We start from the raw sequence: 17,778 nt of genomic DNA on the forward strand, positions 1-17,778 counted from the left end.
GCTACACTACCCTGAAATGTAACCTTCAAAGGTTTTTCCTCATCTTCACCACTGTATGCCCAGCATATAGAACAGTAGGCTTTCCGTGTGTTTGTTATATGAATGGATGAATGGATTCACATAGGTACTGACTGAGATTGGACTGCAGCTTTGTGTAAAGAGCCATTTCTTCCTCAATGTGAAACTCACTGACCAATGTGCAAATCTTAGTTGTGACCATCATTTCATTGTCAGCAATGTTCTAACCCTAGTTTTTCTAAAGGACTGCTCACTAACTTCCTGAGGAAAAGCAATCAAACATCAATTATATTTTAGAAATCCAAGAAATGATTCTTATGGGTTTGCCAAAGCCAGGTTAATTATTTGTGACGGTTGAAAGTCAGGCCTTGACTTAAAAAGTACCTTGAGAAACCAGAAGACAAGGGAATGGTGCAGATCTAAGAACTTCCTCTGAGTTAGAGTGGGACAACATTCTGTAACAGGGCACCACAGTGCTCAAGAACACCATGAGAAGGAAACCTTTTGAGGAAAGGAAAGGACATGTGCAGCTGTGAGCCTGGGAGGCAATGACTATACTGCACTGTGAGCTGATAATGTTGCCTGAAGATAACACATAAGATAGGACTGTCCTGCCGTTATAAGGAACAGACCTATCCAGCCAATGGTGGGCAAGGCTTAGTAAATAGCAAGTCAGCTATGCTTCTGGGTTTTTGGTTTTAGGAATCATTAATATTCCTTCCTCTATTATTTATTCTCCCCAGGGTCTAGATTTCAGTCCTCAGACTGGAATCTTAATAAGTTACTATGTCTTCTTTTTTTTAAGTAAGTTCTACACCCAGTGTGGGGCTTGAACTCATTACCCCAAGATCAAAAATTGCATGCTTTACTGACTGAGCCAGCCAGGCACCACTGAAATCTTAAAAAGTGAGATCCTGTTTTTCCTGTCCTCTGTCCTCACCTTCCCCCTGCCCCTTACTACCTCAATAGTTGAACGATTTAAGTCACTTCTGCTTAACTTCTTAAAATAGAAAAAATAAATGCATCCTCCAGCTGCATTTTAAATTAAACACACAGCATAATGTCTTCATGTAAAACAAAACAACAGAGTGCTGACAAAACAGGAAATAAAAAGGAAACTAGTGTTTTGCAGATAGCTAGTGCAGTAAGCAGAACACTTTGATCTGATTTTGTTAAAAAACACATTTTATAGAGGAATATTACTGTGTCGTGGCTTTGGGACATACTCTCTACTTTTAAACCCATCTGGTATGTTTTACATTCTTGTTATATATGAGACTCAGGAGAAGAATCTCATCGTGGCCCTTTGCTGGAAGGAAAAGTCAAGGGCTGTTTTGGGCCACTCTTTAGCTCTGTGACTATACCCTCTTTCCCCAGCAGGAAATCTGGACATAGGTAAGAGGTTAGAACTATGGAGTTTCTACTAGTCATCTCTCTCTCTCTCTTTTTTTTTTAAGTTATTATGTTAAGATACAGGAGAGAGGACAGAGCAGAATATTGTTTCTTTTGCAGTTGACAAAGATTAGAGTGAACTTGTGAAAATATTTGCATTACTTTTTTGAAAGTGTGGTTTACAGACCATCTGCATCCAATCACCTTTGGTGTTTGTCAAAATAAAGATCCACTATGGAATCAGAATCACAAGGAGGACAGGGAGGAAGTATGGAAGACTTCAATTTTAGTAAGTTTGCTAGGCGACTTTTACACCCTCTCAAGTTTGAGAACCACTGATAGGGATTTACTGACTGGGTCTATGTATGGTTTGGAGGTTTATGAAACTTAAGTATTTTCAGCTGCTTTCTTCATATAAGATGCATTAAGCAAGATGCTGGAGTTATACCAAAGAGTTGAAACACACTGATTAGTAAACTTCCACACTTTCAGCAAATGAACCGTTTTAGAATGTACTCTACTCCATGATTCCCACTCACCACTTGGAGTGAACCGGTGGCATAATGTTAGGATAGGACCACGGGACCAGGACATTTAGTAAATGCTCAATAAAAATGAACTAATTTTGCTACATAAATGTGGCTAGCCAATAAGATGCGTCCAAATTATATTGTACAATTTCCAAAAATAATTGTCAAATCTCCAGAGACCAATAGTACCAGAGAGGTCAACAGCAGATGCATCTGGTGACTCTGTCCATGGTAGCTCTTTGGCAGCACTATGCCATTGTGTGGGAGCCTTGTCAGGTAGGGTGACAGGTGATGTTCACTGGGTGATTACTATGGCCAGGACGTTCAGAGGGGCCTATGAAACAAGAGAGGGGCATAAGGGGAAAGTCAAGAGTTTTCAGTCTAAGGAATGTTTCCATGGGAAGGAGGCCAACTGGAAAATTTCTAGGAACCAAAAACATGAGGGGATCTCATACGGAATGATGAGTTCAGAAAGCCAGAGGTGGAAGGTGGTGGTGGTGGTGGGGGGTCAACATACAAGCTTCAATGTAAAATTACCAGTCAAATCAGATAAAAGGAATTTATCCTAAAGAAGTAAGATGATGGGACAAAGATCCCATACACATGCAAGGATGTTTATCTCAGTGACATTAAATACGTGGATAATTGGAAATAAACTAATTGCTCCATAACAAAAAAGTAAATAATTTATAATATATTACCATAATACAATGTACCACAATTGAGGATAATGGATATAATGATCATGGACACGACTTTGTAGTCAGGAAGACTGAATTCGAGCTGTAGCTTTGTTCACACTAACTGAGTAACCTTGGAAAGTCACACAAGCCTCAGATGCCTTACATACAAAATGGGGACAAAATAGGAATAAATACATAAAGATCCTATCTTAGTGCTTGGTTCCTGAATATATCAATAAATGGTAGCTACTGTCATTTTTGTGACAATGATGATAAGGGAATATAATGCAATCATTTTATTTTGAAGACTAATTAAATAAGGACAGGCATAAAATACAGTGTTAATGAAAAAGTAGAATAATTTGCTAAATCAGTATAATCCCAAATTCATATAAATATACGATTATATGTAATATACTTAAATATTGAGTGGTAATCCCTGGGTGGTGGGAATATTTCTTCATTATATGTTTCCATGTTTCCATTTTATAATGAACATTACTATTTACAAATGGGAGAAATTAATAGAATGAAATATAGAGAAAAAATAAGCTCATAGGGGCGTCTGGGTGGCTCAATCGGTTAAGCGTCTCATGGTTTCCGCTCAGGTCATGATCTCACTGTTTCTGAGCCTGAGGCCCGCATTTAGCTCTACTGACAGTAGGGAGCCTGCTTGGGATTCTTTCTCTCCCCCTCTCTCTGTCCCTCCCTTGTTCATGCTCTCTCTCAAAAATAAATAAATAAACTTACAAAAAAAAAAAAAAAAAAGCTCATAGGCTTTAGGATTTTTGAAGATTTGCTGACCGTGAAGAAAAGCCTTAGATCTCAGCCTTACTATGTCAAGCCTACAATGAACATATTATATTCACAGTAAATGACTGAATTGGAGCAACAAAAAAATTCAGCATCTAACATTATTATATTTTAATGTTCCCTTTTACAAAGTTTTTAAAATAAACATCAGTCAATTTATTTTTATTTTTTTAATGTTTTATTAATTTTTAAGATAGAGAGAGAGAGACAGAGCATGAGCGGGAGAGGGGCAGAGAGAGAGGGAGACACAGAATCTGAAGCAGGCTCCAGGCTCTGAGTTGTCAGCACAGAGCCCGACGCGGGGCTCGAACTCATAAACTGTGAGATCATGACCTGAGCCAAAGTTGGATGCTTAACCAACTGAACCACCCAGGCGCCCCAAACATCAGTTAATTTAAATTCCCTTTTTTTTTTTTGCATAACACATATAGAAAGCATATAAAGATCATTTTTAAAATTTTCTACATAATAAAAATATTTCTTAAAGCTCCATATAGTTCATTGCACATAAGGCTTCAGAAAATAAGTTATAGGACAATAAAAGAATTTGGATAGTTTCCTAGAAATCAGAACAGGACTTAACTTGCAGATTCAGTTTTGTTTTCCACAGTTATAACTGGGCGTACTATTTCTTCCAAGAATGATAATAATTTAAGCCTTGCCAAAACATTTTAGGTTTAAGCAGGAGAGAAAGAAAACAACACTATTGCTTTCAACCATTTTGGTTTTGATTAGCTGATTCACTTATCTCCATAAGGTTTTTTAAGGGAAAGGAATAGGGGTCTAAAATTCTGGAGTGTTATCTAAGCCTTCTCATCTTAAGGTAAGTCACCTAACTCCCTCTTTGGGTATATGTTTCTTCAATAAAATGAGAAATTGTACTAGATTAAATATATAGCCACTTTTAGGTATAATTTTCTAGGGTTTTATATGAATTAAATATGAGTGAAATGGTAATTCAGTATTAGTAATACTTAAAACTAACTTACTAACTTGGAAATACTTACTAACTTGGAATGTAGTGATTGGGTTAGTTTGGTTTTAGCTCCACACCTCCATGAATCTGGTAAGTGGTCCTGATAACATGTCTTTACCTGACAAATGCATAGGTCTCTGTCTTAATCCTGGGACTCTTCTGATGCTTGGATTTGTATCATTTGTCTTAAACTGAATTCCTAAGGAAGTTCCCTTTTGATTTTTCAATACGAGTTTCTTTAGTAAAGTTGTCAATAATATTTTTGGCAATTTCTAGTCTCTTGTAACTTAGACAAAGTTCCTCCCTGAATCTCAGCATTTGTATAGGAAATTTAAGATGGCAACATTCCATCATTTGTTTTTTTAGTCATTTTACCATTTTTCCTTTAAAGGAAGTCTTATTAAGCCTTGTAAAGTTGACCCTCTAAAGAAAGGATGAACTGAATGGCTTCCCAGCAGATGTCTTGATATGATCCAGGGCTCCCTGTGCTAATGGGTAATATTGTAGAGAAGGATGGCCCTACATTCAAAAGGCATCCCATTTGAGATAGGACAGAAATTACATATAAATTCCGTTTGCATTTGAATATGTTCCATATTAGGATATCACATTCAAATAATGCTTTACGTTTTTGAAAAAGTATATTTGAAAACTAGATTCATTGCTTTCACCTAATGGTCCTCTTAACATTCTAACACAAAGTTAAGATAAAGTGTAACACTATGGATGAACTTTTGTATTCTCTTTTATTGCATAATGAGAGCCATGTAACTCCAAAATTGAAAGTATCATACTTTGCCTGAATATCCAGGAAGTTAATAAGCAAAATCCAGGACTCGATGATAGTAAATAACCCACCTCAATTGCTTTATTGATACCTGATTATTTTTATCTGCTTTTTATAATTTAATTTGATAAGCCTTTTTAAAAGTGGGTAGGATATAAACTTGAGTTAAATAAACAAAATGCTTATCAACTCTTTTTTATTCTGATAGTATAAACCATCAAAGAGAGAAGACAACATTAACATTCTAACACCTGTCTGTGAAAGTTTTTATATTTTAAGTAAAACAAATCATTATTCTAATTATTAGTAGGATGAACAAGGACACAAAAGCCTAGACACAAAAACCTAGAAGATGGCATCCAAAGATCTCTGCCTCCCAGTATTCATGCCCTTATGTAATCATCTTCTGTTGACTTTAGAGTATCTCTGGTGACTTACTTCTAGCCAACATAATTAGGCAGAGCTAAAAGAAGATCACATCCGACACTAGATTACAAACAGACTGTGTGTGACATCCACTTTGGTTACCTGATCTTTCTTGCTTGCTCTGAAGGAAGCCTCTCCCTAGAGAGGACCATGTGGCAAGGAACTGATGTCTCAAAGGAAGCTTGTCAAAAGTCACATAAGTGAACTAAGAAACAGATCCTGTGGAGCCTTGAGATGATGGCAATGTCAACTAAACACCTTTTTGCGAGTGCCTGAGCCAGAGACAGCTAGCTAAGCCATGCCTGCATTATGTAGAAACTGTGAGATCATGAATTCTTGTTTTAAGCCACTAAATTGTGGAATATTGCAAAAGTGATGTCCAATAGATAAAAAGTGATGCAGTAATAGATAACCGTGTGTGATGGTAACGCAGCATGTCATTCCATTTATGTGACATTACAAGGAAGTCAAAATTACTTAATGATTGAAAGCAGAACGCGGTTGCCTCAGCATGGGGATAGGTATTGACTTGGGTCAAAACATTTTTCTTTTTCTTTTTAATTTTTTTATTGTTGTTTTTAATTTTGAGAGAGAGAGAGAGAGCATGCAGGAGGAGCAGAGAGAGAAGGACAGAGACAGAGAGAGGGAGAGAGAGAGAATCCCAGGCAGGCAGTGCAGAACCTGATGTGGGGCTCTAACCCAGGAACCGTGAGATCATGACCTGAGCTGAAACCAAGAGGTGGACACCCAACTGATAGAGACACCCAGGCGCCCCCCAGAAAATGTCCCATATCTTGATTTGAATGATGGTAACACCAGTATATATATACATTTGTCAAGACTTATTGAAGTGTCCATTTGAGGTCTATGAATTGTACTCTATGTAAATTATACCCCAATAAAGAAAAATAAAAGGTTCCAGAAGCATCATGTTTGACCATTTGGGTGAGGTAAATTGGGACCTACTCAGGTATATAGATCAATCACATAGTTGGATCAAATGGGAAGGAAAAAACTTTCGTAGAATTGTATGTTTTCACAAGATGGAAAAGCCAGAGATTCTAAAACCAAATAGGCTTACCCCAGGACAATTATGTTGAAAACAAACAATTTATAACTTTACTTAGAATCTCTAAACAAATGGAGCTAGAATACCCAGGTCATGCTGACTTAAATTTTCGTCTTTTGTTTCCTTTTTATTTATTTATTTTTTTAAAGTCATCTCTATACCCAACATGGGACTTGACCTTACGGCCTTGAGATCAAGAGTCACATGTTCTACTGACTGAAAGAACCAGTCACCCCTTGAATTCTTGTTATTTTTGAAGTGTTCTTCTTCATTTTATTAATATAATGCTGTTGTCAAAACAGTCTCTTTCATTTTGCCTCAACAATAGCCAAGTACAAAGACCTACTGTGACCTAAGGACCACTGTTCCCATTTGTTCAAAATTAAAAGAGGGAATGAAGGGGAGGAAAAAACTCGAGGCCTTTGAACAAACTTGGGGGAAGGGGGACCTGGCATATTCCTGGCCAACTGCCATAACACAGTACTTCCTTCTATAAACAGATGAATTTTGAAGACTGTCATGGGAGAGCCTGGTGCAGCAAGGCTCAGGCCACCTTATTCTCAGGGAATCATTTATATGTTACAATATGGGAACATGGCAGAAAACAATATATCCTTTGTCTTTCATTTTGTCATAAGAACTTGTGTGTGCTTATCAATTACCAGTATCTCTGGAGAGAGAAAACCTGAATCTCATTGTACCAAATGAGAAAGGAACACGTGAGAGTGGGTGACACTGGTGTCAATTATCTTAGAAATATTACAGAAAGGCAGGTCATCGTAAAGGAGAAAAGATGTCCAAGCCATATCCATAGTGCTTGTTCCTCCCCAATTTCTTTTTGTCTCCCCTTTCTGGATGAGAGGAGTGTGGGAGACAGTGGTCTCCAGGCTCTGCCCAGACTTCGGAACAGGACAGCAGCTGAGGTCAGATAACTCGTCATTAGATGTTGAAAAGCTGTTCCAGATAATATCTGATTGCTACCTAAATGTTCTCTTGAATAGGAAATAAATAAAGTTCTTATGGATGCCTCTGAGTTTGGAATCATTTATTCTGAGACTTGTAAAAAAATACTTCTTACTTTGAGGGCCTAGCAGGGAGATTTTCGCCAAAGATTCTTGTTTAAAAGGGACATATTATAGTTCAGATTAGACCTTTCTCCAACCACCATATGAATAGAACTTGTAATCTGGGAGAGACAGCCAGTTTTATTGAACATGTAAAGAATACTGCAGGGGCACCTGGGTGGCTCAGTGTGCTGACAGCTCAGAGCCTGGAGCCTGCTTTGGATTCTGTATCTCCATCTCTCTCTATCCCTCCTCCTCTCACTCTTTATCTCTCCCTCTCTCTCAAAAATAAATAGAAAACATTAAGAAAAATTTAAATAAATAAAAATATTAAAAAATAAGGAACACTGGCAAAGTTAGTAGAAAGTAGGGGGTGCCTGGATGGATTAGTTGGAAAAGCCTGTGACTCTTGATCTCAGAGTCATGAGCATGAGCCCCACATTGGATGTAGAGATTGTATAAACAAACAAACAAACTTAAAAAACAAAGTTAGTGGAAAGTGACAACAAAATAGCTTTCCTGATACACGCTCACATACCTACTAGAAATATTACTAGCTCTTCGGTCTTTTTGTTTACATCTTTGTAAATATTCAGGAAGGACCATTGCATTAGGGTTGTTTAGAGGAGTAAGATTCTGGTATAATCTTACATAGATACATGCACGTTAAGACTACAGCTTAGCAGGGGCACCTGGGTGGCTCAGCTGGCTAAGGGTCTGATGCTTGATCTCAGCTCAGGTCTTGATCTCAGGGTCATGAATTCGAGGCCCCATGTTGGGCTTCACGCTGAGTGTGGAGCCAACTTAAAAAAACAAAGAAACAAAAACTAAGGCTTACCGTTTAGGAAATTGTGCAGCTTATAACATTGAAAGGCAAACAAATAGGACGCTTGAAAGGAACGCAAAGAACGGGGGCACTGGCTGAACAATTTAGCAAACACTGAATAGCTCATTGGTGGAAAACCTCATCTAGTGACAGAGGCCTTGAGAAACCGGGCAGGCTGAAAAAGAAGAGACAAATTAAGAATAATAAATCTTGAGCAAATAAAAATAACGAATGGATCATTGATGATCAATAAAATGAATTGATAACAATAAATCAATACATGTTGAAGAAATAATTTACTGCCCATATAGGGAACTGGTGGGAAAAGCAGTTTTCTAGTTGTGAGCTAGATGATAGGCACTTGAGCTGGGAGATATGCTGCTTCCCCGAGCTGTGGTTGAGGAACCGTCCTCTCAAACGTGTGGGAGAAAAGAAGGCTGATGGGGCAGTGAATCAGAGGATGACGTGGAGATAAATGACACAGGAGATCTGGATGTCAGCCCACTCACACCTGTAAACCTTCATGCTTGAGCAATGTCCTTTGAACAGACAAATGCGCACAATGAGCTCTTAGGAACATGAGAATGTCCAGGAGAGACGACAGCCTCACCCGCTGGGAGGAGAGTTCCACTCTGAAGTAAAGGGAAGTGAAGAATCATGGGATGATTCCACGATGGATGAGAGGGACTAAAATTTCACCTTGTACCAGAGCTTTGTTACATTCCTTTTATCTGATTCCTGGAGGGAGTTATTACCCATACAATGGAGTTTTGTTTTCTCAGGGGAAATCACCATTCCTTCCAGCCCAGTGAGAAGTCACTGGAAGACCACTTCCCTGCCTTAAAAAAGCCCATGCGCAGAAGATGTTTGTAAGGGTGTCTCAAGATTTTAGTGGGAGAAGATTTGCTGAAACTCTTATAATAGTTCTTGAATCTTTAATTAATAAGGAGAGACTGAAAGGACACTTTCTTTAAATTTTTTTAATGTTTACTTATTTATTTTGAGAGAGAGTGCGAGTGGGGGAGGGGCAGAGAAAGAGGGTGAGGGGGGAGAGAATCCCAAGCAGACCCCACCCTATCAGCATGGTGGAGGTTGATGAAGGGCTCACACCCTGGAACCGTGAGATTCGACCTAGGCCCAAACCTAGAGTCGGTCATTCAACGGCCTGAGCCACCCAGGTGCTCCTAAAAGGAGCCTCTCTGAGCCTGACACATTCTGTCTGGATTGGATGATCGTCATGGTGTTACTTATATTGGACAATTTGGAATTTGGGAAATGTACAAAGGTCCAATTTTTGTACGATTGCTGCCAAGGATATAGTGAAAAGCTACACCCCTGTGGATGGGAGTAAGTTTTCTCCTCAAGGGCATGTGTAGTCCCTCTGCCAATCACTCTGGGTAGAAATGAATTCTAGAGTGACCTGACACTGACAGACCCAGCATAGAAAAGGTGAAGGGGAAACTTCTCTGCCTGGTGGGCCAGGGTCATTCTGGTCTAGACTTGAGGTTCTCTTAGCTGCTTGGAGAATTTCCATGGGGGAAATGTACTTGCCATGGAAAGACAGGAGAAGAAAGAGGCAGACAGGGATTCTGGGATGGCTCTTTTTCTGGGCAGCAATGCAGTATCATAGTTTTTTGTTTTTGTTTTTTTTTTTTTATGTTATTCTTGACTTCAATTGTCTAGTATCCCCAAGTCTCCAGCAGTCTTTTTAAATGACCAAAAAGTCATGGCTGTTCTCAGTGGTGTTCTGGGAAATTAGTGGAGAGCCTCTAGACACACATTGGAAAGGTGATACAGGAAAAGCAGTGTCCTCTTCTGGAACCTGAGTAGCAATAGCAGGAGGTGGTTACTCTTGAAGGAAAATGACCACTTGGTTCCCAAGTATGAGGAAGGAGTCTCTCCGAAAGAGCAAGTGGGTATACTAAGGAGAGCTAACTCCCAAAAATAAAGTCTGCAAGGGCTCCCAGCATGTGAGGACACATTTGTACGGTATTCCTCACTGTTGATTCAACAAGTAATTTGCTCAATTACTGTTTATTACTGTGACCATTTATCCTAAGCAGTATTCTAAAAGGGCTTCTGAGCTACTATTCTAAAAGTGCTACATGAACTTGAGTTCATGGCAGAACTCATGTTACATCTTCAGAAGGCCTATTCAAACCAATCGTTAACTTGATTTTAATTCAAGCTTCTTTTCATACACTTCTTTCCTTACTAGCAAGTTTGTTCCAAAAATCATACAGTTGCCCTGGTTGTATTTTATAGGCGTGGTTTGAGGAGACCCACACTTGCCATGTCATCGCCCATGCAAGCCACAGAGGTGAGTAGGTGTGTGAGACCAGAGCCTGTTGCCGTTAAGTTGTGCAAGGCAGCCTTGTCAGTGGGCCGGGGGTTAGCTTCTACCTCTCTTCCACTCTTTCTGTGGCCAGAGATCCCTCCTAAGTACAGAGAACTCTTAATAATCTTAGGTTTGCTTTCTACTGAACATTTTTGAATTCACCTGGATTCCTGAAGTTTTGTACTTCAGCCTAAAATCATTTCCCATATTGATCCTTTATTATTGCTGCCCTTACCTTTATTATAGCTACTCAGACTAAGAAAGTAACAAGGGGAAATAATGCTTCTTTCCCATTTTTGTACATTATCCTTTTAGGAGTGACTTCCAACTGATTTGGCAGCTTGGGAAATGAGTATTAAAATAAAGACATTTCAGAATAACTTTTTACGCTTTATGACGTCTCATGGTGATTTAAAGTTGACTTGATTACAGAAGGATCCAGTTCTCACAATGCTCAAACTGAGGTTCATATTGTAAATAGATTTTTAACAAACTCATTTTATATTATAATTTACACAGGAAAAATAAAAGTAATTTTAATTTATCCTCAAGTCACATTTATAATTATAACTGCGTAGGAAGATTCTTCTAAGCTATAAAAATGCATTTTCATTAGAGCGTAGACCAATCTACTCATGATGGGCAAGTACATGCTATAGCAAAACAGGAAATGTCAACACGGTAATTAAAAGTACGTCTGTTATTCGGAATTTGCAATTTAAATCGAAAATATCCCCAATATGCTTTCTTATCATATTTCTGGAAGAGATTCCTATAACTTTTATTTTGTAGGAGCTAAACATGGAAGCTCAGAGTAACTGTTACATAGTCAGTAGGCTTAACAATCGCCTCAATTACCCAGTAGAGCTGAAACAAGCAGATAATAGCTATCTTATAGTTTTAGTCATTTGGATGACAGTAATAAATAGGTCAGACTCGCTCTAGTAGATAAAACTGAAATCACTGAAAAGTAAGACTACTTAGAATACAGGAAAACATTTCAAGCCTTTTATTCCCTAGGAAAGCTATAGGAAGACATAAACAGGTTATGAAGGAAGGTAATGACTTCATTAACTCACCCAAAGTGATAATTCTGTAACTGTAGTTAGCAACTGTTTTTACAGATGGAGTAGATGATTCTTCCATCTTTTCCAGGATGAAATTCAGCTCCTCAACCTGGTTTCTTATAAGCCTAGCTTTCTAACCTAATTCCCAGTCATTGGACTTCTTCTGAACTCCAGTGGTTCTGAAGAATCTCCCTTCCTGTATTCCTGATATAGGAAGGTGTTACCAGGCTCTTCAGTGCTACACCCGTATTGTTGCCTTTGTCTGGAACATGGTCCTGCCCTCTCCTTTTCTCTGTTGGTTCTTATATCAAGCATTTGTTCTCAGTTCTGAGGGTTGAGGGTTCAAAATTAAGGTGCCGGCCTATTTGACCTCTGATGAAGACTCTCTTTCTGGTTTGTAAACACCCACCTTCTCACTGTGTCCATAAGGACACTAATTCCATCAGATCAGGGCCCCACCATCATAACGTCATTAATGTCAATTCCTTCCTCATCGGCCCTATCTCCAAATGCAGTCATAGGCAGGTTAGGTCTTCACCATATGGATTTTGAGGGGACACAGTTCAGTCTATGGCATCACCTATGTTACAGGAAAGCCATGATTCACTTGTGTTTCTAAAGGCTGTCTAGGGCCAGAGGAATCTTTGAGAGCCTTTTCCTGAGGTCTTGGGTAACATGAAAATGATTGGGGCGGAGAAAAGTTTGGAGAACTTTCTCTGAGACTGGAAGGCTTCTTTCATTCAGAGGCCTCCAGAGGTGAGACAGGATTTCTGATGGGTGCCTTGGATGCCTCAGAGCTGGGACTGGAAGTGAATTTAGTGTCTGAATCCTCAGAGCCTGTGAGTTTCAGGGAAGCCCCAGACTTCGGTTTACAAGCCTACTGGATGAGCGGGGTGGGATGAATGAAGGCCATAGCACCTTCCCTGATTAATCTAGACTATCTGAGGGTTCTGACATTGGAACTTGTACATGGGCTTTGAGGAAGAGCAACGCACCTAAGAAGGAGTTCCTCCTGAATCCGACAAGTGGGGGCTTTGGGGATACAAAATTCCATCGAGAGGGAAATAACGAAATGTGTCCAGGTGTTGTTAGCTACCTCTCCATTAAAACATTTACCCTGCTGGGCTAAGATGCTAACCTTTATGCCCTCCTAGACTTTGGGTTGCTTTGGGCTGCAACTGGGTTTTGTACGTTCTCTTTCCTCCAGCCCCTCGCACAATGCCTTGGTGACCTGGGTGACATTTATTGAGTAATATTGAATATGCAAGCTTCATTTTAGAGGAGAAGCTTTTGGGTGGTAGATTTACTTTCCTTTTACCACAGACTGAAAAATGGCACCTTAGCACACTTACCATGTAATTACTAAATCAATACTTCACATAGAAGAACAAATTCTTTCTTAGAAGGTTCATATAAGGTCACAAAATTGGCGGTAAAGAAGACTCTTCATGTAATCACTCATATTTTGGACACTTCAAATGGTCAGATATCGGAGTTTCTTCTACTTGGTTTTAATTTCTGGTATACCGAATGCCAGTTTATTCAAGCCACTTGGGATAATCTTCCCTCGGTCGTTTATCTTACCATGTTAGTCAAATTTGTAAAGAATACATAAATGGTTTATTACCCGGGAGACATTGGCCGGCATTCGATCAGGAGCGGAATGAAGGGAGAATGCGCTGATGCAATGACGGAGGTGTTCCTGGCACCCCGGAGCGCCCGTGTTGGGACAGGGATCCCTGCAGGCGGATTTGGGTCCTGCAGCGGGAGCGCGCAGGCGGCGTCGGCCAGGGGGTTCGCTCCAGGAAGGTCTGGGCGGCCCGGGCCGCGCGGAGGGAAGGCGGGGCGGACGAGGGGCGTGGGGCGTGGGAAAGGCGGCAGAGGGTGGGCCTGGGACCGCTTTCCCGCGAGAGCCAGGGCCGGCGCGGCCCCGGGGGAGCGGAGGGGCAGGCTCGGGCAGCTCCCCGGCTGCCCGCGTGATTCGACTTGAGAAATAACCAGGAGGGGCGGCCCGGCGTCTGCCGCGTCCAATCCCGTCTCAGGAGCGAACACGCTCCCGGGCAGGCAAGCCTGACAGATCCAAGGGGACTTGGAGAGGAGCGGCAGCCAGGCACGCCCGCACCGCTGCACCTCCGCCCGCTCCGGTCTCTGGCCTCCCGCCCGGCGCCCGCGGCCCCCTTCCTGCCTCGCGGCCCCTTTTCCGCCCCCCGATGGCCGCCGCCGAGCGTCCGACCCCCCTGCGCGGAGCCCTCTCCGGGCTGCTGCTGACCCTCGTGGTGAGTGGGAGCCGGGATCGGGAAGGGCTGGACCCGCCCTGTCCCGCGGGGAGAGCGGAGCCCGGGCCAAGCGGACCGAGAGCGGACCGCCGCGCCTCCGCTCAGTCCTGCGGGGCAGGACCAGCTAAGTTTGGGCCTGGACGGGTGAGGGCAGAAAACGAGTCTTGGAGGGACGACTCGGGACGGGGTTTTGTGTTTGGGACATCACGGTCGCGCCCCGGCGTGTCTGCGCTCTCCTGGGCGGTCGACGGTGCCTGGGGCTCACGCCCTCCCCTGGCTCCCCAGGCTAGGGACGAAGGGGGGGGGGGGTGGCACGTCTGGGTGGAGAGCGACGAACTGTACTTGGGCAGGTGTTTCAGGATCCCTGAGTGAGCGAAACACAGGTGTGAGATGGGGTTCAGGAGGCTGCCCCACCCCAGGCTTACCTGGGATGGGGACGTTAGTGACTGGAGGGGCTGGAACGGTGCCTCTGGGTCCCGGCGTGGAGTGAACTCTGAAAACCGGCTTCCAGATTCTGCCTCCGCTAAATGTTATTCGGAGCTCACCCCGGAGTCTCCTGGCCCGAGGCGAAGTGTGCCTGAGGCACGGGGGGCGTGGGGAGGCTGGATCCTGGCTGCGGTTGGGGTCGCGGTTGGTGATGCGGGGGAGGGGGGACTGTCGGGGTGGGCAGAGAGCGTAGAGTCCGGGTGGGTGGAGTGGGGGGATAGGCGTGGGCTTGGGTGGTCCAGTGTCCAGCTCCGGGAAGGACTGCGCAAACCCAGAGTCCACCTTCGGGCCCTATGTGCCCCGGAAACCTGCCACCCAGGACCAGATTCACCTGGATAGGAAGTTAGGGACAATTCTCTGAGAATTCAGGAGACACACGGCGAAGAAGCCGGAACTCTGTCGGCGCGATTACGTGCGGAGATTCAGACTAGACCAGGGTCGCGCTCAGGCTGTGCTGTGGAAAGGAGCCGCGCGCGACCCAGCAAACCCGAATCTAAGGATGGGCCTGGGGTCGGATTCGGAGAGAACCTACCTAGCTGGGGAGTAGGTTGGCTGTGGCTACACGGATTCTTGCTGCTCCTCTGCCTTTGGGGCTAGTGGATCAAAGCTTTGTCTTCTCTTTGAATCAGCGAGTTATGAATATTGGGTTGGTATTTAAGATCTAAGTTAATTTATGGACAATGACTTGTATAAATGAGCGCGTCGCCCTGCAAGGCAGCTGTTCCAACAAAATGAGCTGATGAAATGACTCTTTACAAATAGGAACTGGTCTCAAAGTGTGATCTTTTGTAATAAATTTGAGTTTCCCAGTTTTGATGTTTAAAAGCGTGGGTTTAGTGTTGTGTGATTTTTCTGCGAAAGGGACTAGAGAATGGGGAGAGGAAACTGCAAAGGTGCTGTCTTGCCAAGATTTCCCCTGTATTCCCCCAGGGGAGGGTGTGGAATTCAAGGAACTGTTGCGGTGCCCAGAACGGGGGCGGGGTGGGCGGTGTGCGGGTGTTGGGGTGTGGCAAGGCAAACGAGTGTGCGTTACTCTAAATGGAGATAGCATCAGCTCTAGTATATGACATATTCGTTTAGGATTGCTTTAAAGAAGAATTTCCTAAAGTTTAGACTAAATGAGGAGACTTGAATACTGGAGAGTGTATATAGAATAATTTATTTCATCCGAAATCCCCAGTATACAGATACCTTGGATTTCTTCCCTGATGGGTAAATTAAGGTCTCTACTGACCATCTTCTGTTGTATTTCCTTTTGATTCATCGGACCGTCAACTTTTCAGTATAATATTAAAATCACAACACTTTTCCTTTTATAGATACCTTAACGGATCTCAAAAACAATTCCTCGTTTGAAGGGAGAGCGCTTCAAAGCAAGTCTTTAACACAAAACAGAGACTTTTAACAGGTTAGCCTTTCCACTGAGCTGGCCCATAGGCTGAGGAATCTTCCCATTTGCACCCTTCTCCATCTTTCACAGCCCTCTGTCCTCAGTACTCTGTAAACTGCCACAAAATACAACTCCTAATGGCCACCGCCACTCCCTTCCCCAGACACAAAGAAAAAGAAAACAAGAAAAAGAAAAAAGGATCAGGGTTGGGGATTGGGGGCTAGAAAATAAATATATCAGACCATCACTGGACTGTTGAAAGTGTAGTACCGAAAGTCTCTTAAAATGTTTCCCCTCTGACTGTAACAAAAATTGAAAACGAATTTGCATGAGCTCAGCTCTCTTCTGTCCCATTACAAATAACGGGATCCTTTCAAATATGCGTTTAATATTGTTCATCGCATCAAATCCACTTGGGGAATCGTTACTATTGTATATTTTAAATAGTATGGACTTGGGCACAGTTAATCTATCATTTTCCTTCAAAAGGAATTAAAATAGTTTTTTTTTGTTCTAGCATAGACTACTTTTTCCCCTTGGAATATATGAATTCTGCCTGTAATCTATGCTGACAAATGGGCATTCTAGCTTTTCCGATTTTATAGCGTTAATTAACAAGAATAACGTGACTGCTTTAGTAGACTTTTTGTTGTTCTTCTTGTTGATAACATTTGATGTAGTAATCTTTTAAAAATAAGAGTACAATAATTTCTATTAGCTTTTGCATTAGTGACAAAAAGCCTTAGGCAAATAAAGGAAGTAAATGAGAACTAGTCTATTTTAAAATCATAATCCTAAGAAAGTCAAGTTTTGGTATATATTTAGTGGGTGCATTATCAGGTATCTTTTTTTTTTTTTTTTTTTTTTTTTTTCTTAGCGAAAGAGAGCAAGCAGGGGAGGGGCAGAGAGAGGGAGAGTGAGACTACTAAGCAGACTCCAGGCCCAGAGCCCAGAGCGGGAGCCCTACACGGGGCTCAATCTCAAGACCATGAGTGAGATCATGACCTGAGCAGGAGTCCTTCACTTCACCAGGTGGGCCACCCAGGCACCCCTCAGCTACCTTTTTGAAAGTAGATTGTTGGTGTTCATATTGAGATACAGCTAGATTCTGAAACACCTGCTGAATCACTAAATACATGTAAGCCTATGCACATTTTTTGGTCCTATTGTAATCCCCTTGGCAGTTTCCATTCCATATATGGAGCCTGTGGTTACCTGTGGTTCATCATGCTTTTCATTTAACTAGAACTCTTGTCTTACAAAGAGTTTGGTTAGAAAGAAATTTAATGGCATTACCTAAGTACCGAGAGTTAGTTACAGAGAGGTCAGTCTTAACGATTTACCTTTGAGCTGGTGAGAATTTGAAAGTAGTATTTCCATTTTGCAGAAGGTAAATGCCTAGAGGAGAAATAACAGATTTAAAATTTCATAACTATTATGCTCAACTAAGAAGATCCCATTTACTTTTTGGACTTTCCATAAATTTCCATTCTTTGGCATCTTTTTCCTCTGTTGAAAAAGGATGTCATTTTAGAAAGCCTCCCTGTGAATTCACTGTAAAACTGTCCACAGGAAAAGTAAAACAATCTCAGATAACCCCTCTCACTTTCACTCTCCTTTTGGCGTTAATTTTCTTA

The 17,778-nt window shown here is 41.8% G+C and overlaps 1 protein-coding gene across 2 annotated transcripts in view; it reads left to right on the top strand.

Moving 5' to 3' along the window:
• Positions 1-13,957: 13,957 nt before the first annotated feature.
• DSC3 (desmocollin 3) overlaps positions 13,958-17,778 on the top strand; it is a 49,262-nt gene continuing 45,441 nt past the window's right edge. For both annotated transcript variants that reach the window (XM_040479171.1, XM_040479172.1), the window contains exon 1: positions 13,958-14,265. In XM_040479171.1, coding sequence (XP_040335105.1) covers positions 14,200-14,265 — 66 coding nt within the window. In that variant the 5' untranslated portion in view covers positions 13,958-14,199. The remainder of the gene's footprint in view (positions 14,266-17,778) is intronic.

This window comes from Herpailurus yagouaroundi, unplaced genomic scaffold (assembly GCF_014898765.1).
Source record: "Herpailurus yagouaroundi ecotype Mexico unplaced genomic scaffold, PumYag 142, whole genome shotgun sequence".
NCBI lineage: Eukaryota > Metazoa > Chordata > Mammalia > Carnivora > Felidae > Herpailurus > Herpailurus yagouaroundi.